The 24,478-nt window shown below is 46.6% G+C and overlaps 1 protein-coding gene across 14 annotated transcripts in view; it reads left to right on the forward strand.

Annotated features, from left to right (window-relative positions):
* The window catches only part of FOXN3 (forkhead box N3), a 386,468-nt gene that overhangs the window by 197,539 nt on the left and 164,451 nt on the right, over positions 1-24,478 (forward strand). For all 14 annotated transcript variants that reach the window (XM_040641548.1, XM_040641545.1, XM_040641557.1 and 11 more), the window contains one exon: positions 18,500-18,636. In XM_040641548.1, the coding sequence (XP_040497482.1) occupies positions 18,500-18,636 (137 nt within the window). The remainder of the gene's footprint in view (positions 1-18,499; positions 18,637-24,478) is intronic.

Consider the following 24,478-nt stretch of genomic DNA (forward strand, 5'->3'; position numbering starts at 1 on the left):
CCCCCCCCGCCCCGTCCACATGCAGACGCATGGGCGCGCACGCACACGCACACACGCACGCACACACACACACACACACACACACACACAGTATCCTGGGAGCTCTTGATCTTCTCGATCAGTAAATGGGTAATGTGCACAAGGAAGCAAAAGCTGTTCCTCTGTCTAGATTAGAGGAACAGTCTTTCTTCTCCTTCTGGAAATCTTCCCGATTCTATGAGTTTGCTAGGGCTGCCGTAACAAGCACCACGACTGGGGTGTGGGGGTGCTTAAAAAACAAATTTATATTCTCACAGTTCTGGAGGTTGGAAGTGTGAGATAAAGGTGTCAGCTGGACTGGTTTCTTCAGAGGCGTCTCTCCTTGGCTGGTAGGTGGCCCCCTTCTTGCGTCTTCACATGGTCTTCCCTCTGTGTGTGCCCGTGTCCTAATCTCCTCTTTTTTTAAGGACATCAGAGCCCACCGTAATGGCCTCATTTTAGCTTAATTACCTCTTTAAAGCCCCTGGCTCCAAATAGAGTCACATTCTGAGGGTCCTGAGGCTGGGGCACGGTTCAGCTCAGTACAGCTGTGCAGGTGTGTGGAGAGCGGGCTCTGTCCACGTAAGACTTTACAGATGGTAATAGTGTCACCATCTTTGTTAACGTGTTACATGTGCTTCATCTTTATGTAGAAATTATATGAACCAGTTAAAAGACAGTTGTAGGCATCATGACGCTTTACCCTGTAAAACATCAGCATGAATCTCTTAGGGATAAAGACGTTCTCCCTCATAACCACAATGCTATTACCACACCGAAGAAAATTTAGAATAATTCCCGACAGCATCTAACATGTAGTCCATATTCAGAGTTCTCCAATTGTACCTCCAAGTCTTGGGGGGTTTTTGGTTTTTGTTTTTACTAACTGTGGTTTTTTAAAACCAGGTTCTAGCGAAGGTACAGGCATTGCAGCTGGAATTTTGTATCTCTGTAGTCTTTCCAGTCTGGAATGATCCTACCATCCCCCGCCCCCCTTTTTTGAGATCAAGGCCTGTTGTTTTAGGGGATGCTCACATCCTGCATTTGGCTGATATTTCCTGGTGATGTTGTTCAGCTTGGCCCCGCATCCCTGGAAGTCCGATCTGAATGCTCGTTTACGTTCAGGCTTGTTTAAACAGTTGCCAGGTGATGCTGGGTTCTTCTTAAACCATCAGATCCCACCAGGTTGTCCCATTGTTAGTGATGCAAAGTTTGAACACTGGCCTGAGGTGGCGGTGCCAGATCTCTCCACCGCATGGTATGTTTTTCCTTTTGCAATTAACCTGTAATCTAGGGGGAGATAATTTGGCACCGTGTGCATATCCGTTGATGATTCTTGCCTGAATTATTTCACTGGGGGGGTTGCAAAATGGTGATTTTTCTAATTCTGTCATTAGTTGGCATTACAGTTCTTAAAAAGGAACTGTAATGGCCGATTTGTAGAGAAAAGGATTGGCGTATAATCGCCTCTAATGGTGGCAAATAAATCTCTGTGAATATCAGTGTGGACTCAGGTTTTTATTTAGTCAGTGTTTTATAATCAATTATAGTCATTGTTTTGGTGCTCAAATTATCCCAGATTTGGCCAGTACGGCCCCTTTCTGGCTGCCTTTCATGTCCTTTGAACGTGTCCCTTTTAGTCTCTTAGTACTTCGTGCTTTTTTGCACAGAAATGTCCTAGGTTCAGCTTATATTTTCCATTTCCAGACACGGATTCATCCATTTCCCCACAAAGCTCTGATTCCTTTTAGAGGCGAATGGTACTTAGAAACCGAATCTGGATGCTGGTGTGTTCATTGTGGCTGGGGTGTTATTATTTTCAGGGCTTCCAGGGGACAGAACTAAGAAAAAAATAGAATGACAAGCTTCTTGATATTTCCAAATCACATCTAACAATATTGGGGTTTTCCTTAAAATCTTTGATTTTGTATTCATAGCTCTTTGCTTGGCTTCTAATACTGTGAATGCTATTAACACATCCACCTTTTGCTGTATTCTACAAGATACATAAAATAGTTTAAAAATTATATTGTTACTATTAATATAAGACAGCCACCTGTCTTATGGTATTTCTTCCTATTTCATTTTGTCTTTCCTATACATTCCACTAGCATGGACAGTCAGTATTGAGTTCAAAAGCCATGTGGAAGCATCCTTTGCCCTGTAAAGTTAATGTTGCCAACTTGATCCTCCAATTAGGTTATTTTGCTTGCTTTTTAAATTTTTTTTTATTTTAAAGATTTTATTTATTTGAGAGAGAGTGAGGAGGAGGGAGCAGGAGTGGGGGGAGGGGCAGAGGGAGAAGCCCACTCACCGCTGAGCAGGGAGCCCGGCTCCAACTCTGGGGATCATGACCTGAGCCAAAGGCAGATGCTTAGCCCCCTGAACCACCCAGGCATCCCTTTTGTTTGTTTGTTTGTTTGTTTTTAATTTAAACTTATAGTTTGCTCTTTTCTAAGAAAACAAACTTATTGAGGCCCAGTTTAATTTATGATAAACTACACCCATTGAAAGTGTATACTAATATGTACACATGTGTGTGACCAGCTGCTGGGCTGACCACCAGGACCTCTTCATCACTACAGTTTCCCTGTGCCCCTTTGAGTCAATCTTTTCTTCCTCCACCTGAATCCTCAGGCAACCACTGATGTACTTTCTCAGTTTCACCTTTTCTAGAATTTCCTGGTAATGAAATCATAGAAGAGTATACTTTTATTTCTGACTTCTTTCAGTTAGCATAATGTTTCTGAAAATCATAAAGGGGTTGTCTTTATCAGTAATACATTTCATTTTATTGCTGAGTAGTGTTCCATTTTATGGAGGTAAGATTTGCTCATCCAGTCAATGGCTGGTAGATTTTGGATACTTTGCAGTTTTGGGGTATTATGAATAAAGCTGCTTTGAGCATTCTTGTGCAAGTCTTTGTGTGGGTATATGAATTCATCTCTCTTGGGGAAATATCTAGGCATGGGATTGTAGGGTCCCGTGACATGTGTATATGTAATTTTAACTGAAAATTCCAGACTGTTTTCTAAAGTGGTTGTACTAGGTGACACCCGTCCCCACAGTCTAGCTTCACATCTGGACCAACGCTTAGTATGCTCAGTGTTTTTCATTGTAGCTATTCCATTGGGCATATTGTCATATCTCATGATTTTCATTTGTATTGTTCTCCTTTTGATTGAATTTTTCTTTTGAACAGTAAAACATTTCTTAGTTCCAAAGCCAGCATTCCATGAAAAAATACATTTAGCGAAGTCAAACTTCTTACTCTCCATCGTACCATCGAAGGTATGGTGTAAACGAGGAGAGAATCTGTTGAAGACCCGTGTCTGTGTTAGCACGGGGTCAGAAGCAAAGAAGGGACCAGCCTCTACCTTCACAGAGTTTACATATTAGCGAGAGGAGGTAGGTATTAATCAGATAACCTCACAAATAAATGTAAACTCGTACCTTTGCTGTGCGCGGTGTAGGAAAGCTACAGGGAGAAGCCCGAGGCTGTTGTACCTGGTCCTCCTGGTTTCCCAAGAAAAAGACATTGTTTACGTGCCCCTCCCTTCGATCTTGTTGCAAAATTTCTCAAGTGCTGGAACTCTGGGACCTGTATCAACAGGCTGAGCCCTGGGAAAGCACAGTAACACCCTGCTGTTGGAACCCAGATCTGTGGCAAAGCCATGGTAAGCTTTCACATGATTATTTGGCTTGAGATGAAGTCATATAGACTCGTTCCTCACAGAGCCCTGGGTGAAACATGCTTCAGTGTTTTAAAAATATATATGGGTAACACATGGTTTACATTTAATTTGTTAAAACCCCTTTTCTGTTTTGTTTTTTTAACATTGTAGATAATGATGATTCCTCAGTGCTTGTTATCCGGGTTTTTTTTCCTTGCATCTTGTAGGTTTGTTGGCTTCCCCTGCCCCCTTGCTCCCCCATTAGACAGCTCATAGTTTTTAGATTTGAAGCTTCAGTTTATGTTTTAATTGCCTGCAGGTCAAATTGACCTGGTACAAACACTGATAGTCTTCAGGATGTTAGGTCTTAAATTCTTAGAAATTTGGATTCTGTGGTATTGTTATAATTGCATCATACCATGTGGTTATTGTGTACGCTCAAGTGTCTTAGATAAGATGTAGCTTCACTCGGCTGTTCTAAAACTGGAAACTTTACTGACGCTGTTGTCCTATTTGCAATTTTGATGCACATTTAAAGTGACTGAAACGTAACAGTCATCACTGATGGTGCGCTTTTAAAGGAAGTCTACGGAGAATATTTTTAGTAACAACGTACTTTTTGAATGCTGTGATCGACTTTTCATGTTCGAAAGCTTATTCCACTTTTTAGGAAGATGAATTCTGGTCTCTCGAGGTAAACAGTATAGTAAATTACTAGGGAAGTGCTGGTGGCACTTTCCCCCCTGCTATCCTCTGATTTGGAGACATTACGGGGGAATTACTATGCACATATTGTGGCATGAAGATTCCAAGAGTGAAATTCTAGGGTGATCGATTTGGTTTTCATTTTGCCAGTCATCGTCCTGGCAGGAGAACTTGGCACACTCTGACCGAAGTAACTGAGGAGCATTTAATAAAGGGCTGGCTTGGCGGCACCGGACAGGGATCCGAGGAACCAGTGAGGAGGGCGCACGCCCACCCCCCAGGGAACTTTCCTCCCCCCTAGTTCTGAAGGCCGGAAGGAAAGGGGCAAGAGCCCGGAGCTGGCCTTGGGTGGCAGGATGCAGCTAACTCCCGGAGCCAGGGGAGTAATTCCTGCCCTCGTCCTCTTCCACCCTTCACTCTCTTACCTGTGCCACCTCTTGGTGGAACCAGACCGGAAGGTAGTAGGCAGGGGAGCCTGTCCGTGTGTCTGCACGTCGGACTCCTCGGACCTGGAGCAGCGTGAGTGGCTTTGGGGCGGATGGAGTCCATCCAGTGCGCTGAGGGCCAGAGTGTATGACGGGGGGACCAGCAGCCATGGCAGCGGTTCCCATGTGTCCTGAGTACCTAGCGCATGTGTCGCGGGGATCAGATGGCTCACTGTGGAAGGTACTCTGACATCTAAGGATCTTTCTTTAATTTAAAGCATCCAAACAAAGGAACAAAAAATACCTAAAGAGAGCCCCAGACTCGTTTCAGCTAGCTTCTGCGAGTCTTCATTTTCCAGCATTTGATAACTACTTTCCCATCAGTGGAAGATGGCAGGAAATCAGGGGAGATCTCTCCCAAAGAAGAGTCTGCCTTTGTCGTGGGGCCACCTGTGAGTGCAGAAGGCGGAGCTGGCACCCTGAGCACTCCGTCTCCACACGCCCTCCTTGCCTGTAGGAAGCGGCTCCCTGAGTGCGGTGGCTCCTCGGGGCTCCCATGGGATGCAGCACGGCCGGAACCGTCGGAGGAAGCTTGCGGTCCAGCAGTGCCCCGCACGTTGTAAGCTGACCTTGATGACAGGGGTGCCTGGCTGGCTCAGTCGGAAGAGCTCGTGACTCTTGATGTCGGGGTTGTGAGTTCGAGCCCCACGGGGGTGGGGGGGGTGGTATAGAGATTACTTAAATAAATACAACTTTAATAAATAAATAAAAGGTTGGTGACAGTGTCTTCTCTATGCACTTCGAAGTATGTATGATGTACTTGTAAGGATATAACTCAACCAAAAATGTGAACTGTGTCCTCAGTATGGTGTGTAGATCCCACAGGCCATGTAACCCCAACCCCGGAAGTTGAGTGTGATCCGGGGCTGTGTTTGTTCTGCCAACAGATCCACTTTGATGATTCCAGTGCCTTGATGTTGGGGAGTTTAACTTTATCTCACCCATTTTAGAATATGTCTGCCAAACCAAAGCCCTTTCTCTTATTATTCCCTCCAAAAATTTCTCTAAAGTAGCACACGGATTTTAAGAATCACCTTCCTGGGGCCCCTGGGTGGCTCAGTCGTTGAGTGTCTGCCTTCGGCCCAGGGTGTGATCCCAGGGTCCTGGGATCGAGTCCTGCATCGGGCTCCCTGCTCCACTAGGAGCCTGCTTCTTCCTCTCCCACTCCCCCTGCTTGTGTTCCCTCTCTCGCTGGCTGTGTCTCTCTCTGCCAAATAAATAAATAAAATGTTTAAAAAAAAAAAAAAAAAAGAATCACCTTCCTGCCAGGCGAATTCAGAGATCTTGGGTCCCACTTGGGGGAGGGGATGTAAACATTTGCAGAAACATACACAAAGTGGGATTCCGTGGGTCTTGGTGCAGATGTTGGAACTCTGAACCGTATGCACAGATTTGAAAACATGGCCAGCAGCAGGCTGGTTTCTCTCATGGAAGTGTTGTGTTTTGGTGGAAAGTTGGAGGCTTGCTGATTATGATCTGGGGCAATCCCCTCTCTTTTCAGAGCCTATTTTCATGGCTATAAATGGACTTAATCTCAGATTTCTTCGTGGCGTTGTTTAGGGCCATCTGAGTAATTGATTGTTTTTGAAATTTGCTATACAAACACAAAGGTGATGTTTTGTCTGCTGATGGTCATGTGCCAACAACACAAATACACAGTCATAATAATAGCAGTGGTAACTTTTGACTTTGTTTCTCATCTGACATGAGTGATTAATGTGTGTATCAGAAAGCATTGGTGTATGTGTACTGCTATTAAAGGGTGTATGTTACTTACAACAGTAGATCCCCAGATCATTTGGTTTCACTTAGGAATGTGTGATAGGGTTTTATTGCAGCTGCCTACCTACTTGGCGATGTCTGTAGCAGATTCGCCTTTCGATGCGGAGGTTTATAGGTTCCTGAGTGAGACTGCTTGCATTAGACGTGAGGCAAGTTAGTTACCCTGTCTGAACCTTAACTTCCTTATCTGTAGGGTCCTTCCGCTCCCTCCGTTCTAGGTTTGTTGGGAGAATTAAATATGCGTGAAAAATGCCTGGGATAGCACTTGGCACCTGGTCAGTTCATGTTTGTTAATGGTTATTCCTGTTGCTCCTACTGCTGCCCTCACCACCACTACTCAGATGTTCGGGGGTATCCTGAGTTCCAGGTTGGACTGATCTTTAGGCCAAGTGACTCAGCAATATACTGAGTGAATTAAAATTTTTTGTGTGTGAAACTTCCGTGGATAATCAAGGGCTGGCTGTTTTGGGGAACCTTAACGGATCGTTGTGGTATGGTCTGAGACTGGTGTCAAGGCACCTAGCTTTTGGGTCCCCCCCCCCCCCCCCCCGCCACTGTGGGGAGGTCCAGAATACTGGCTGCAGGTGCCCTTACTGAGGTCCCTTTCAGGACTCATGAAATGGCCGTCAGTGAGTACGTCTACACTTTGATGAAACGTGCTGTGTAAAGTGTTGGTTAAACCAGAGATTTTCCCCTTATGCATCGTAATCAGGTAACTCCTAACCTTTGGCCGACTTCCTCTCTCGTTTGCTATCATGTCGCCTTGTGCAATTGTCAGTTATTAACCTGATGAGCTTCTGGTTCGATCTCTGGAGGGCTGTTTTTTGTGGCCAGTGCCTCAGGTTGTAGTGAGTTCTCAGGCGAGCTGAGGAGTGTGCAGACGCAGGTGCCCTTAGGCCCTGTACCAATCTTGGGGGTCACTGTGCTGGTTGCCCAGGCAAATCCCCAGAGTGAGCAGTGCTCAGTTTGGACACTGGCCCTTCCAGGTGACACACATCATAGTATCACCAAAACTCAGCAATCTGCACAGCTATGCAGATACGGAGGTTGGCAACTCCCACCTTCTCCAGAACGTCCCAGGAACACAGTGTGTGTCAGGAAGATACGAAGATGAGGTGGAGGACCAATGCGATTTGCCTTAGCAGGACTCAAACTGGCCTCGAGGACACTCCGTGTGAGGCCAGCGGAGGGAGGGTTCGGATACCCTTGTGCTCTGGCTCTGGGCAGCTGCCCGGTCAGGTTGCTCGGCCTTGGCCACGGTTTTCGTGTGGTTTCATGTGGTTCCTAAGGTCCAGGTCAGCTAGTCTTTTTGGGTAGATTCTGTTCCCTTAAATGTTTCCCTTAGTGCTAATCCCAGGATTAGTCCGTTGTCCCATTCCATCCTCTCTACCTCCCCAGCATCTCCCTTCCCTTTGCCTAGGGGGCCTGGGAGGCCTCAGTTCTCTTGGAATTCTGGGTTTACCTCTTCTTAGTAGTGCGTTTCCTGACACTCCTCCCCCACGCCCAACAAATTCGGCCTTGCCCTCTACTCCCACGGACAGAGCCCATATCTTGACCAGCACCTACAAGATTTGAAAAGGAATCCATCACACGTACAGTGTCGCGTGCTCCTTGTCACTGCTCGCACCTGGGTCGGGGCTGGAGTCGGATCTGCCTATGTAGGAGATGTTACAACATCACCCTGTGCTCACACACCGTTGGTTGAAAGGATCGCCTTTGCTCCTGGTTTCTTGTGCTGGAATTTCTAGGTGCTGGAAAGGCAGTTTCTTCCTCCAAGTGGGCCGAATTGGTTATAGCAAGATGCTGAGGCCAAAAGCTGGATGCCCAGCCTCGGAGCCCCAGCAAAGGCCGCTTGTATGGACCATGAGGGAGACCGGTGATGGGTTGGGCTCGTGGCCAACGACCACCCCTTACAAAGCAAACATACAAACAAACCAGTAACCCAGTGTGCCTGTTCTCCTTAGAGAGAGGGGTTTTATGATTAAAAAAAAAAAAAAAAGCCCTGTCAAGTTCCAACCCAGTACACACACACCCCATAACTGTAACTTTTACCTGGCCAGGTATATTCAACAACTTTCAGTTATGGAAATAAGGTGATCAAATTATATGTGCCAATTAGATAAGATCATATCGGAACATTTAAAAATAGATGAGTAACTACTGACAACGAGCAGATAAAGTGGCACTAGGTGGCCCAGATGTAATCCAGCCGAGGGTGTCTCTGTTTGTCAGACCCACATGTGCCTTTATTACCCTCCATAAAACATTATTGTGTTAATTATCATTTGTAGCATCTGAATCACTTTAAAGAAAGTAGAGGTCCTGGAAAGAGTACAGTCTCAGAACTAGAGCTGGCTGTCATCTTTTCCCCTCCCCACTTCATGCTGTCTGTTTATAAAAGTTGTTTACTGTGTCTTGAACCTTTTTTTTTTTTCAAAGATTTTATTTATTTATTTGAGAGAGAGAGAGAGAGCACATGAGCTGGGAAGGGGGGAGCAGAGGGAGAGGGACAGGCAGACTCTGCTCTGAGCGCAGAGCTCGGAGCCCTGTGTGGGGCTCCAGCCCACAGCCTTGAGATCATGACCTGAGCCGAAATCAAGAGTTGGACAGATGCTTGACTGACAAGCCACCCAGGCGCCCCTGGGTCTTGAACTTTTAAAATAACTGAGTTTCTGTTTCTGTCAATGCAATGAATGGTAAATTTACCTCCCTTTGTATCTATTAGCTTTAAGTGAGTTTGCCTTTAAAAAAAAAAAAAAAGGCATGAAAAGGCAATCTAGCATATGTCTTTTATTCTACCATGTGTCCTTCTTGTAATTTGCTTATGCGATTTTTATTTTAAGATTGCGGGTATGATACAAACAGCTGTTATTAAAAAATTATAGAAAGGAATATATCCACATCTTGGACAACTTGATCACATCGCTGTACGTTCTTGTTTCATATCAGATGACAAATAAAACCTACATTTGCATATCTTTGGTTCTATAATAAAGTTGTTAGCAGTTAACCGGTCACGAAGAATTTATTTATCTATCCATATATTGTGTGGTGGGGGGCACACAGTATCTGAAATTCACTTGAATTCACCTCTTTGAAGTGCTGTCGCCTGGCTGTCGTTAAAGTGTATCAGACAACCCACTTCTTACACTTCCTGTGTGTTTCGCAAGTGCTTGGAAGTTTTTTAAACCTCTCTGTGCCCATACTCCTTCTCTGCCCGCCCAGGTAACACTGTGAGCGTTCAGATCAGGGAGAATAGTTAACCCTTATTTGCTAATGGTCCCCAAAGGACAGATGGGTGAAACGAATTTGGAAGAATCCCAAGATTTGGTTGGATGAAAGCGGTGATTTTGCAGATGCCAATGGTTTGGCCTTCTGGTTTAGAGCACAAGGAATGTTGTGTGTGTGCGTCTGTGTGGGTGTGCGTGTTCCCTTTTCTTTATTAGAAATCAGCAGTGTAGGGTTTGACAGTATTTATCCATAAATATATTTCAGATGTTCGGTGATCATTTTATTATTGATTGATGTTAGCACGCTAGCTCTCTGCCTGCCTTTGGCAGTTGGGAAACGGCAGTCTGGAGAGTATGAGAAATAACTCATTTCAACCCAGACAGTTGCTAGCTCTGCCAGCCTTCGTGGGTGGACACGTTTCAGGTTTGCCCTCAGCCCCGCCCCAGGGAAACCGTACTGATGGGTGGTGGAGGGCAGGAGAGCAGACCGACTGCATCAAATAGCAAATGCCCAAGCCGCCAGTGAACTGAGGACAGATTCCTGCAAAGCGGAGCCCTGGGAAACTCTGATGATCGGGTTTCCTTTCGCAGTGTCCACCGCCTTCACCACACCTGGTTTTTCCTAGAGATTAATTTGGTTCGAAGGCCTATCTTGGGTTGATTTTGGTTTTATTCCGATGTGAATGCAAGGACAGGATTGATCTTCCCGCAGTGACTGGGACATAGAGAACCTGCGCGGTGTCTCCACTGCAGATGGAGCATTCACCCTAGGCCTGCAACCCGTCCTTGCCCACCTGTCCCTGCTGCGTTCCCTCCCCCCCACCATCCATGCATGCTCATGAAGGAAGCGGGGGTCACGAGATAGCCGAGGTGTGCTCCTGACAGAGCTGTGGGGTGCTAGAACCACCACACAGCTCTCGTCTCTGAATGTTGTGCAAGTGATTGTCTTAATCATGATTTCCATCTTTTGGAACATGTCTATAAAATAATAGCAAGATGTTGCAGAATTGGGGGTGATTTCTGTATCTGATGTTCAGAGGACACCTTGTTCAGTGGCTGTGATTAACGGGGGCTCTGTTTCCAGCTCGTAAATGCTAGCGGGCTGGCCTGGTCCTCCCCGCCTGCAAGGGCCCCTCCCCAGGATGGAGAGAGACTGAGGCACACGGGCTGGGGTCTTGAATGAAACTTGTGTCTGGACTAGGGGTGTAATTTCTCTTTTTCCATCCCTGTTCCTTTTGGGGAGAAAAAAGAGAGAGAGGAGGGGGGAGAATACAGTGGGGGCATTTAAAACAGGACCGCAAAGTTGTTAGGGAAATCCAAGCGTCTGAGGTTTTTTTTAAATCTTTCTTCTGGAGTAATTGTCTGTTTTGTTGTGGGAAATGAACAATGATCTATCTAGATAAAAATTCTTTGTGATCAGTTTTGTTCTTTCTCCTTCTCTCTCTTTCATGTACTTGGCTTGTTCCTCAGATCATTTTCTTAATATTTAAAATTCAAAAATCCCCCTTGATGTCTTTAGATTATAAATGACAGAATTTTGGAACAAAAAGGGCCTTTAGGAATCACTTATTGCCAAGCGTTTTGGTGGGGTCTGAGGTCATGGTCATTTGTTCGCATAACTTTTCTCTGTTCCTTCTCTCTCTCTCCCTTTTTTTTTTTCTTTCTAGTGTCACCCAGCTTCCTTTGACAGGGAGGAGAATTGAATTGATTAACCGCCTTTTGCATGCTGGGTACAGTGTTAGGTGCATTCTGTGCGTGACCACATTTAAGCCCGACATGACTCAGAAAAGATAGTATTACATCTAATACAGAGGTGAAGAAGCTCCCGTCTGGGAGAAGTGGTTCATTTCCAGTAACACAGCAGGGTAGCAGTGTAAACCAGAACCATGTAGGTTGATCCCTTTGTTGCTTGGGAGCCGTGTGTGGGATGCATTCTGGAACGTTCCTCAGGAAAGCCCTGGCCTTGCTTTTGGCCCCTCTCATGGGCACATGGTCGTATTTGCCTTTCACCCTCTTGACAGGCCTGGGAAGCACGAGCGCAAGGGAGCAAGACTGTGGAAGGGGCTTGGTGGGAAGGAGAGGGGGGTGGTGAGAACTGTCCGCAAGAGGCTGCACGTTCCAGCCCCGGGGGCTGCCCTGCACAGGCCGTGTGGGTGGCTGAGGACCGCGCACGTGCGTGTGTGTGTGTGTGTGTGCTTGTGTACACGTACAGTGTTGACACCTTTCTCCCCTGCTGGCTCATCTCTGCCCTCCTCTGTTGTCCCACAGCCCTTTGGTCAGCTCACGCAGTCTTTCAGAGTTGTTTATTGTTTGTCTTCCTCTGGAGGTCCTGTGCCTGAAAAAGTGGACCCTGTCTCTATGTCATGGTGTGTCATGGCAACAAGTGTTAAATGACTTGCTCCAGAACGAGACCCAAGGGGCATTCTCTTGTTAGGCCCAGGGAAGTTGGAATGGGCTTGTGACCTGTGGAAGTCTCCATTCAGCCTGGTCTAGGGGCCGAGGATGGGTTTTCTGGGGAAGGAGGGAACCTGCCACGTGGGAGTATTGGCACCTGCTGGCCCCTCCCCCAACCCCAGCCCTCCCTGCTGCCCTCCCTCTTTTCTTCTTTAGGGCAGCTTGGCCCTGGGGAGCCTGAGCAGGCCTGGGTTGGGGGTGGGGAGCATTCTTGCGCACTGGGACCAGCCGGTGGGAGGCTGTAGCAGGAGCTACAGATCCCGGGAAAACTCTCTGTATGTTGGGTTAGAATGGCAACTCGGGGTGGGGGGGGGGGCTTCTATTAAAGCTACAAGTGCCTTTTGATGGTGGGACACTAGGAAGGAGACGGAGAAATGAAGGCCCACGTACACTAACAAATCTATAGCAGCACATTCGCAAAGCATATGCTTTGATTTAGTCTGTGGGATGATTTAGTCTGACCATCTAATTTATAGAGGAGAAAATTGAGACCCAGAGACCTACCTAGTGAGGTTTAGCTCAAAGAGTACGTATTCTTAATACTGACGGGCTTACTTATCCCATCAGTACCTCCTCCTCTTCTGCCTCCCACTCATCCCCCTTCTCTGCCTTGAAGCACTTGACTTAGGTCATCATCGGCACCCCCTCCCCAGTCCCACAGGACCAGGCCAACTCTCTTAGCCCCTGAAGCCCCCCGTACCTGTTTTTAGGCTCCCAGAACTACAGGAGTTTTGAGTCCGAACCCCGGGTTGAAGTATAGGGCTGTGGGGCAGGGGGCAGCGAATGATGGGCTGTTTTTGTAAATCAAGTGTTCTGGAAGCACAGTGTATCTGTCCTTCATACCTCTGTGGCTGCAGAGACTGGATGGTCTCCAACGACTAAAATACTTACTCTGACGCTTTAAGAAGAGGTTTACCAACCCTGCCTGTAGAAGAATCAGTTGCTGTTAAACCTCCAGGCAGCCCAGCTCAGATCCACCTTTCTGTATTCCTGAGCTGCTGCTGCAAAGGTTGGAGTCAGTGAGCCCACAGCGGAGGGAAGAGGTGGTGTATGTCCAGCAAGGTCGTTCAGGTACCTTGATCAGCAGTTCTCAATTCATAGACATCCCGAAGGTTATATGTTCAGATGAGCACTGGACCCCCCTCCCCCCCATCTTTGACCCAGTTAGTTGTTCAAACCAAACCATTCATCTTTCTTCTTTACCTGTCACTTCCAATCCATTGCGGGGTCCAGTTGGTTCAGAATACCTCCTGAAGCTGCCCTTCCTCCTCGTCCTCCCTGCTGCCACCTGGTCATCTCAAGCCTGGACTGTGGCATCAGCTCGTGCGGACCGACCTCTGCCGGTCCTCTTGCCGCTTCCAACCCATTTATTCCTACGGCGGCAAGTCCCTGCCTTCTAACTCGTTACTCATCGTTCCCTTCACGGCAGGCATTCCAGTCTTTATGATCTTGCTTATTTATTTCTTTGCTTTCTTACTTGCTGTCTTCTTCCCCCTCTAGAATCCGAGCTTCAAGAGAGCAGTGCCTTTTTGTATTGTTTTATATTCACTAGCGTCGCCCCCATGGTGCCTGGCATGTCGCGGGGACCATATGGAGGAGGGAATGAACAAGGGTAGGTGGTGTTGGAAGCACCCTCAGAAATGGCAGATCAGAAACATCGAGAAGAATCATTTCAGATGATGCACCAAGAACACACATCCAGCTCCCCACTCCGTTTTGACCTGGGTCCCGCCTCCTCACCCCCTTCCCCCAGCACGGCTTCGCCCCTGCGTGGGGGTCATGCTCAGTCTTCGGTTACTGCTGGAAGTGGGCTTTGTCCCTCAGAAGTGATGAGAAGGGGAGAAGAAAATGGAAACCATTGTGCTAGACCGGCATGTACCACAGGTCTTTGAGCCAGAATCCCCGTACAGAGTGTGCGTTTCCTGGGGATCCGGTGTGCACCTGCGTACACGTGTGCACACACGCACATTTCCCAGAATGCCTCTCCGCTACGGATGTTGTGTGGTCGGCTTGGTTCCGTTCTGTTCCCCAAAACCGAGCTGGTTGTGACCCAGGACATTGATTTCGTGACTCATTCACGTGGTAGCCCACAGTTTGCAAATCATCTTTAAAGTTGGGTACTGTTCCTCGGGAATTCACAACCTAACGCAGAGCCCCCCAGTGAAGACCCCTGCGTACGGCAGGCTGACAGGGGTGCTGCGTCCGGGGATGGGAGGGAGTCACGAGCCGCTAGAATGGGCTCAAGACAAAATGTTACCGTTATGAGTTAGATTTAAGACTTAATTTAGGTGTTGTTTTATCTCTGTTTTCTTTTTTAAACCTTTCTAACTAATCAGTTCTTTCTGCAGTATAGGCTTCCTCTTGTGTACTGCTGTTTTTTATTGCTAACAAGGAGCTGTCTATTATTCCCCAGGTGCTTTTTAATTAAAACAGAAAAGTTGGCCTCGTTCATATCTTCTTACTCAATTTATTTTTCCCCCCTCCTTTTCACATTGGTGTTTTCCAAGCTATATGTGTGTGTGAAAGATCTTCACTCAGAGCCACATTTTCGTCTTTATATACGTGTATATGTATAAATGTCATCTTAATATCTATACACAAAAACGTGTCTCTGAATGAATGTCTTTCTTTCCTTATTATTTTGAATTCCTTAACATTTAATGATGCATGGCCCCCATGGTTTGTCACAGTAAAAAAGATAAAAGAAAAGAAAGAAAAAAAAAATCCCTATTCTTCAGATGAGATGCAGAAATTTCTATAAAAGCCCTGACTCTAAACTTATTACACAACTATAATCAAATTACAGCTGCCTTTCCCCGGTCAGGGGCATTAAATGTAATTTTTCCTGTCCTAAGAAACTTGAGTATTCTCTCTATGCATATTTCCATTAAAATTTTTTTCAAGTCGACCTTTTTACTCGTGTGAGCTGTTCCGTGAGACCACGAAGGACACTTGCAGGTGAGATGCAGTTCCTTTCAAGCTCTGTACGGTCATTGGACGGGGTAGGCAGGTGACAGTGTCCCCGTGGGTGTGTCCTGAAGATGCTTTTTGTGTTTATTTTTCTCTCTTTGGAAATTCTAAGTATGAGATTTATTAGAGAGCACGAGAGAGAGAGAGAGAGCACAGGCGGGGTAAGGGATAGAGGGAGATGCAGACTCCCCACTGAGCAGGGAGCCTGATGCGTGGCTCAATCCCAGGACCCCTGGGATCATGACCTGAGCCATAGGCAGATGCTTAACTGACTGAGCCACCCAGGTGCCCCTAACTGTGAGATTTTGAAATTTGTGTCTGGTCTGCAAAAACCTATCAGCAGTTCCAGATCTCTCTCCCGGTGAAATGCAGAACTGATCAAGGTAGGCATCATTATGACCCTGGGCAAATGTCCGCAGTGAATGGCTATTGTAAATATGTGCTGACCAGTTTGAAATTAAACCTCGGCTTGATGGTCACCGTGTGAAGACTTGACCGAAAGGAAACTGAGAGCGGCAAGCGGCGAGGCTGCTGCGAGTCAGAAGTGGCTTTCTGAGCACGGGGGAAGTTACCGTAGCGGGCACATAGAGGGAGCCATGCGCAGAGGCCAATGGGGGCACTCATGGAAATAAAGTGGGTGTCGCCATAGAGTAGAAAAGTCCACAGTGGATTTGCTAAGCCAGGACCAACAGTACCTGTGAGTTTGCTAGATGCTTCTCCCACCGCCACTCTCGGAACTTGGTGCTGCTTTTGTGATGGCTTTGGGAAAATCAGATTTGATTTAGTGAAAGGCATTGGATAGCCAGCTTTGCTTCCTTTCTTCTGGCAGAAAAGAGATGTTCATGACCTCATCCACCATTGCTTGAGTGCCTGTAGGCACTGCACCTGTGACAAGTGTGTGACATCATGCCATTGCTGGGCCCCACACCCATCCCTAAGGGGGTCTTTATTTTGCCAGCGAGGAAGCCAAGACTTTTCTGGGGACCATGATTTGCCTAGGAGCACACAGGAGCACACACGTCTCTGTGGCTCCAGAATTCCTGGTTCTTACTGGAACTCCCCCCCACCCCCCGCCGGCCTTTTGCACCTGCATCAGTTACCTTGCGACCCTCCCCCCCAACTGTGGGTTTTTCCACTTAGTTGGTAAATAGTAATGTAGTGTAATCAAAAAGATACTTAGGCCAGGATTAGGAGAAACCACATGCTTGGCATACTGTTACTTGCCTAAGAGGGTCGATTGTCCTTCATGTCTTTGTCATATTTTTAGTCCCTGTAAGATTAAACAGCCCCACCCTGAAAGCCACCTGGAAAACAAAGCCCTTAGGTTCCCAGAACTGCGATAATCTCCTTGCTGAAATGTTTGGGTTGCTTGTAGGCCCTGCCCCTCCAGGTGGCTGGTTAGGGGCCTTGTGTTCAAGGCTCCACGGGGAGCCTTTGGTGGAGTCAGGCCAGCTTCTGTGGTTTGTTTCACATGATCCGAGTTTGGTCGTTGCTGGTCTGCCCCATCCTCCCCCAAACATCTTCTAGAAAGTGCGCTTTGCATCTTCCCAAAGGAAAGAACAGGTGGGTCCCCAGCAGCTCATTCAGTGGCTTGCCTGCTTTGCTGAGAGAGTCTCATCAGTGCCCCTCAACTATGCTGGGCTGGAAAATGTATGCATGAAAGGGGAAGGCCACATAAGGACGTGGAATTTGTCAAAGTTGACATTTTTCACGTCTTTGCACATCCAGACGGTTCAGCTGGAACGTCGGGGTTCCGCTTAGACAGGTCGGCCTGACTGGGACTGTGTTTGGGCTCAGGCCTGTGCGCCCTGGGGGCGGAGGCTGGGTAGAGGCTGAGGTCCCTCAGAGGCCCCAGCCACTGATCTTGGCTTTTTGAGCAATTTCTCAGTGCACCGAAAAGAGTTAATTCCAGTTCCTCCGCTCACTGATGTTGTGATAGTAAAGAATTTTAATGGGTTCTGTGAATCAGTTTGTAAGTAAATTACTGGGTGAACTCATGACTGAAATACAAATTTTTAAAAGCCTCTTTAAAGATTTTAGGAATAACTTTTTTTTTTTGTTTTCCTTCTAAGGGATTGGAGTTTTTTTTCCCCCTGTAAGAGTTAAACAGCTTTATTGTTTGCTTTCTCAATGTTCCTGTCGTACAATAGTTCTGAAAAGAAAAGAGTCAGTCCCTTGGCTGCAAGCATGGGGTGGGTGCGGGTTTATGTAATTTGACTTCTTTTCTCTCCAAATCAGTAAATATTTACAAACGACCTTATCGAACAGCTTGGGTACATTCGGTCACTTGAAAGCGTGCGGTCAGACTAGCGACTGCCCATCGGCCTGCTGCCAGTTCAGTGGGCCTCACAGGAAGGACTGACCTTTTTTTTTTTTTTTTTTTTTCAATTAAAATGTGGTCCACAGACCAAAAGTGGGCCTCAGAAGCAAGTCTTTCCATGGAACCAGTTTTAGAAAATTTGCATTTTTAAGTTTGACTTCTAAAGATCCTAGTCCTTTAGGCCTGGGGCAAAATACTGTGAACTTCGGCATCCAGAAAATAAATACTGGCTTCTGGGTTAGCCCCCGCCCTCCCCCCCCCACTGTTGCCCAAGTTCTTTTGTTTCTTGGGGAAGGTAATTACAGAATTCCATTTGAAGCTTAAATGTCGTTCTTTTGTGAGTAAGTAGGAAAAAACAACCAGATTACTTTTCCGTTTTTTGCGAAGTGGTACCGAAATAAGATGGTTTAAAAAGACACAACTCTTGAATTTTTTACAGCGGCGATGGGAGTTCTGGGGTACCCCCCCCCCCCGTTTCCTTTCCACATTTGAAATCTGACACATTTAAAACACATTTTTTTTAGAAGGGGGGATACATATGCCCTCAGAGTTGACACTGAAAAACAATAAAGCAGTCTGAGTTTGGGGGCCGTCGGGATACGAAAATTACAATCTTGTACCAGCATCACCGGGGAATAGCACACGCATTAAGTGCCACACTTGAGCCAGGTAAGACTGAAGTGTGTCTTATGGTGCCGTCCGGTCAGTGTCCCCTATTACATATTTCTGGCTGGTGAGCAGTGACAAATAAGTAAGAGGCTTTTGAAAATACGTAACCGTGGTAATTGCTGTTCAGCTACTTCCTGCAGAACACTGAGTGTTTCTTTATTAATCATTTTTATGTTTTCGTTTTCTCTGCAGAGCATTGGGAAAGGGTCATTGTGGTGCATAGACCCAGAGTATAGACAAAATCTAATTCAGGCTTTGAAAAAGACACCTTACCACCCATACTCTCACGTGTTCAATACACCCCCTGCCTCTCCTCAGGCATATCAAAGGTAAGCAATTCAACCTTCTTCTTTTTTTTTTTTTTTTTTTTTTTTTTTTTTTGGTCTACCGAAATTGCATTATTTTGGCAGAGACAGGCACTGAAACTAATTTAATAGGCTGTATGATATGAAAAATAACTGTAGGTAAATGAGAAAGCAATGAAGTATTATTGGAGGCATACCCACTGTTGTGTTTCCTGCAAACCTTTCCACTTCTTGCTGCTCCGGAGGAACGTGTTCAGAAGGCTTCACAGTGGGCGAAATACTGTCTTCTTGGGTAGAAACATTTACCAAGAAAAGTTGACAGCTTTAACATCTCCATGCGTCACGGTTTGTTGGGATAGAAGTGCAGGAATGAGTCAGGTAAGCGCTTCCATCTTCCCGGCCTGACTGAGAGCGTCTACACGTGTTCGCCGAAGGACTCACTTGGTTGTTGTCATTCCTGGTCTCCATGTAGACGGTGCTCCAGAGTGATCATTTTGTTGTGGTTACTTGGTGTTTGCCTCTTCAAGGAGAACAGCAGAGAACAATGGAGACTTTCATTCCCCCTCACATGCCCATTTGTGTTGAGACAGTGAGGTCACGGGTGCCATTTTTATGAAGATGTAATTGGAGGGGAGAATAGGACGCCTGTCCCTTAAAAAAAAAAAAAGTGTTAATGTTAGATTCCAAAAAAATAGCCACATAACACAGATACCAATTTTAAAATTGATTTTATCTTGCATAGCGTGAGGGTTGGAAATACATTCCTCACTCCTGGAAAACACATTTTTTTTTTAATGTAAAGAAGTGTTTCTGTTGTAACCACCCAGCTGAGAGACCTTATCCCTGGGCTACAAGTTTATGTCAGTGAGGGATGGCGTGGATTTGTAGACGTCAGTAGTTCTATAGTCCACTTCTTTGCAGATTCTTTCCCTTGTCTGGTGTTTGCTCTGCAGAGGGGGGCACAGAGTGATCCTCTGAAACCGCGTTAATGACGTTCTTGTGCGTCTTAGTTGGGAAGCATTCCATCACAGGCCCTAGACAATCAGTCTTCAGCAAGAGACGCGGAGGAACAGCTGGGCTCTCCGAGAAGACTGCTGTATGTCTGCCTTTGCTAGGCGATTAGCGTGATGGTAGCCATAGCAACTGGAGCATCTCCATAGCAACGCGTAGCCGAGACAGGTGCAGTTGCATCACAAGGCTGTTTGTTGCCTGGCAAAAGGACAGGCCATTAGTACTTAGATATACGCTGTTGCCTTAGAAACAAATAACCCTACATAGCAACTACACTTGGTTTGAAAGATTTGGGGGAGAAAAAAAAGGTTGTAGCAGCTTTTGTCTGTGTTCATAAAAATCAGCGCAAGCATACTTTATTGGAAATGACAACTTGAGGTCATATAGCTGTAGGAGATAAAATGGGATTTTCCAAAGCAACCCAGCCAACATTGTAGAAATGTCCAGAAGGACAGAGCCATATGCTTGGTTTTCTCCTTGTGGCTGTAGTAGCTACTCCTGAGGTGGAAGGGAACTGGGGTGGGAGAATTGCTGATCTCTGAGGTTGGTGGGGGAGGCGATGACACTCACTGGAATTTTCCCCAGATTCTCTGGTTCCTTTGTCATTTTCCATCTCCCCCCGCCCAGACCCCGAAGAAAACCCTCCCTCACTCTTCCCCCCAGTTTGTATCTTGGAAGTATTTCATAGCCTTTTGTTCCTAGGAAGTTAAGAACGTAAGTGTTATTCACTGGGTCACATCATTGGTTCATTTAGATAGTGTTTTGTTGCCAAATGCGATCCCAAGGGAAACGCAGTAATTATTTAATAATTTGAAGGATTATGGCAGAGCTCCGGGGGTTGCATACTCAGAAGCTTTCTGAGCTGGCCTAAGCTTAATGACTTCATTTGATTTTTTAATATAGGCATAAAAATGCAGACAAACCAGAGCTTTTGTGATGAAAATAATTTCCGATCGACTACTTCAGATCTTCTCTGTCCCCTTCAGTTCCTCTTCTCCCAGGTGACTGAAGGAAAAAAAAGTTTCTGTACCTACCCATGCCGGCGCTCAGATTTCACCTCTGTAAAGGTCACTGGATGTGGAGTGAGACGGCGTATCAGATTCTAGCTAGCCTGCCCCTTCCATGTCTTCAGTCTGAGGACAGGTCACTTTCTCTGCCTCAGGGACCACTGTCCCTTCATCTCAGAGCTTAGATTTTGCTCCAGGATCCTCTGGTGTGTGCGTTTGTACTAAAGATCCTCGATGCTGGATGACCATACAGTATTTGGACAGCTTGCTCCGGGAAGTGGTATCCAGTTCGAGTCAAAGCCGCCAGGCCACTTGTTGACGGGACTTAGGGAAGATGGTCGTGGGACAAAGCAAGTCATTAAACAGGGACCAAAAATGCCGACTTGACGGTATCTGGCAGGTCAGCCATGAGGCGGGGAATCACTTGTCAGCCCCTCGCAGCATTGCCGTGTTGGGGCACCTGGGAGGTGCCTGGCGTCGGCGGGGCGGGTACTTAGCAGGCTGACGATGGTGATTAGACGAGATGGGTGGTTATTGCTAGTGCTTGCAGGGGTGCCTGGCCAGCAGCGCTCTGCCCCGAGCTGCAGGTGGCTGAGAACTGCAGGCAAACGAGGCCTCTGCGAACACTGCCCCAGACGTTGCTTGTGGCCAGATGCAGTGCTAAATGTTGTAGCTCGTGGACTCGGGCCTCTGCGTCCCACTGTACCCTTTCGGATGCTTGTTAGGCTGCACCTCTGCACCTGCTGCTTCTGACGCCCCAGCTGTGAATTGTTTTGATTGAAATGCAGAGCTCAGTGCATTAGCCATAACAGAGTAAGCACTCAGTGACTTCTTTATAGTTTAACAAATTGTTTTTAAAGATTTTTATTTATTAGAGAGCATGAGCAGGGGGAGAAGCAGAGGGAGAAGCAGGCTCCCCACTGAGTAGGGAACCCGACGCAGGGCTTGACCCCAGGACCCTGGGATCATGACCCAAGCCGAAGGCAGACGCTCAACCAACTGAGCCACCCGGGCGCCCCAGAACTGAGTGGCTTAACAGAAGTTTATTTTCTCACGGTTCTGGAGGCCAGAAGTCAGAGATCAAGGCGTCAGCAGGGTTGATTCCTTCTGAGGCTGAGGGGGCGTCTGCTCCGGTCCTGGCATCTGGCGGTTGCTGGCGTTCCTTGGGTTGTCGAAGCCTCACCTCGATCTCTGCTTTCGTCTTCACGTGGTGCTCTCCCCATGTGCTGTCTGTATCCAGGTCGCCCCTTCTGGAAGGATGCTAGTCACAGTGGCGGAGGGGCCCCCCTCCTCCAGTATGATCTCCTTCTAAGGAATCAGACCCCTAATGACCTCACATTCTGAGGTGCTGGTGGTCAGGACTCTCACATGAATTTAGGTGGAGGGGACACACGCAGTTTCACCCATAATAGCCTTTTTCTTAGTGAGGCATTTGGGTGGTAAAAATACAGAGAAACAGGAAGTAAGGAGGTATTCAAAAAACAAAACAATGGGTTATGAGAGAGAGGCAGGAGCCTACCTGAAACTGTTCCCAGTGGCCAAAACTGGGACAATTTGAGGAGCAAAATAAGTAACAGAATGGGTTATAACCCAAAACATAAAATAAATATTTGTGAGCCCGCACGGATGTAAATTAAATGATGGGGTAAGTAAATGGGCGTAGAGACAGCTCTCCCATACAAAAGAATTCCCAAACGATTTAGGTAGACACCCCTCCCCTCCAGGGGTCGGAGCTTGACTCCCCACCCCGAGTGGCTGCACTCAGTGACTGACTGCCACTGAGTGAGTATGGAAGGGAGCAGAAGAGGAAGTGTATGGTGGGAGAACCGGGCTCCCACCACCTTGGCCCGGTGATCAGAGCTAACTTCCATGATGAGAGGCTGCCAGCAAGCACCTTTGATAGGATGTCATGGACCTGACAGTTCACCTCTGGGGTCTCCCCCCGACTCCCCCTCACCACCCCCAAATCCATAACCCCTGCCGAATCACAGGAAAAATGTCAGACAGTAGTTTTGTCCCCAAGATGGGAGTGGGGTGGGCATTCTACCAAATCCCTGAATAGCGCTCTTCAAAGCTGTCAAGGTCATTAGGGGCAAGGAAAGTCTGGAAAACTGTTAAAGACCGGAGCAGGCTAGGGAGACACCAGGGACGTAATGGGTAATGCGATATCCTGGACGAGTTTCTGGAACCCAAACGACACGAGGGAAAAACTAGTGGGATGTGAATTAGCCGTGCAGTTTGGCTGATGGTCACGTACCAGTGTTGGTTCCTTAGTTGTGACGAATGTACCCTAATCGTGTAAGCTCTTAACATTGGGGAAACAGAGTGAAGAGTATCAGGGAACTCTGTGTTGTCTTTGTAACTTTGCCGTGGAAGAAAAACCGTACCCAACACGCAGACTAGTTGACTTGATCAATTTTATATATCCAAGTCATTTTTGGTCTAACGAAAAGTCAGATCACTGCAGCGCTGCGCACTTGCCTAACCTACTTTCGGTCTCTGTCATCATTACGCTACGTCTGAAGGGCTGATTATTGGGAGCTCTTGCTTTTACCTCATTCTCCGTAGGATCTGCGGAGCCACATGAGGGGACATGCCTGTTGCTTGGATATTGCGGTTCTTGGAACTTTGTTTTTGCGAAACGGCGCCCAGCTTTGCTTTGTAAGGTCCCCAAAGCCCAGCTCAGGGAACTCCAGCTCAGTCGGCTTCCTTTAGGACTCTCAACCACAGCCAGCGTGGCCTTCAGACTAGGCCTGGGAACAGGAGGGAGGGGTGGTATATTTGGGTTTCTTGCCTGCAGTCTTGCAGAAAAGACCTATTGTCTATTTTAATGGTTATCTTGCCTATGCCCCTCCTTCCTACACATGGAATTTCTCGTTAAAGGATATGCATATTTTAATGCTTTTGATATAGATATTGCCAGATTGCCTTCCAATTTTACACTCTACTCCAATCTATACTCCCACCAACGTTTTAGGAAATTCTCATCTTCTACCGTTCTCCATGTCTGATGGTTAAATAAACAGTTTGCCAGTGGGAGACCCCAACTTTTATGATTTTGGTATTTTATAGTGGGGACATTTAAACTTTATAACTAGGTTAGTGCCCTGTAAACAGCAGCTGTCAGATAACAGTGTTCATGACGACAGATTGTTTTAAAAAAGTATTATGTGCATGGATCTTATGTAATATCTGGCATAGGAACCAATCCAAAATCAGTTTATAGAAGAAACATTTTAATCATCTCTCACTGTAGGTGAGAACAGGTTTTAAAATTAATCAAAAAGTATGGTTTATAGAGTTTCCTGGATGATCAGTTTTCAGAGAAGGGAATTTTTTTAAAAAGATGTATTTATTTTAGAGAGAGAGTGAGCGCACACTGGAGGGAGGGGCAGAGGGAGAGGGAGAGTCCCAAGCCGACTCCCAGCTAAGCGTGGAGCCTGACACAGGGCTTGATCTCACAATCCTGAGATCACGACCTGAGCTGAAACCAAGAGTTGGGTGTTTAACCGACTGTCCACCCAAGCTCCCCGAGAAAGGAAATTTAATAAAGTAAAACACATTTAGGAGCCAGAGCCCATGTAGTTTTGTGCTTACTTGGTATGTGTAAAGATCTCTCAGCATCTTGTATGCCTCTGGTCTGTGTGATAGGTTGGCCATGGTAGGCATCTGGCTGAACATGAGTCCTGAGGGAGGGGACTTTAGTTATATGACTTACCTTCCATTTGTCATTTAAATATCTTCACTCTAAAAATACTGACAGCACATTTTATATTTTGTATATTGTGGGCTGACATGTGTAAAGTTAGAAAAATCCACAAGACTTTGATGATCTAAGTTTAAAGAAT

Source organism: Ursus maritimus, unplaced genomic scaffold (genome assembly GCF_017311325.1).
Source record: "Ursus maritimus isolate PB19 unplaced genomic scaffold, ASM1731132v1 scaffold_25, whole genome shotgun sequence".
Lineage (NCBI taxonomy): Eukaryota > Metazoa > Chordata > Mammalia > Carnivora > Ursidae > Ursus > Ursus maritimus.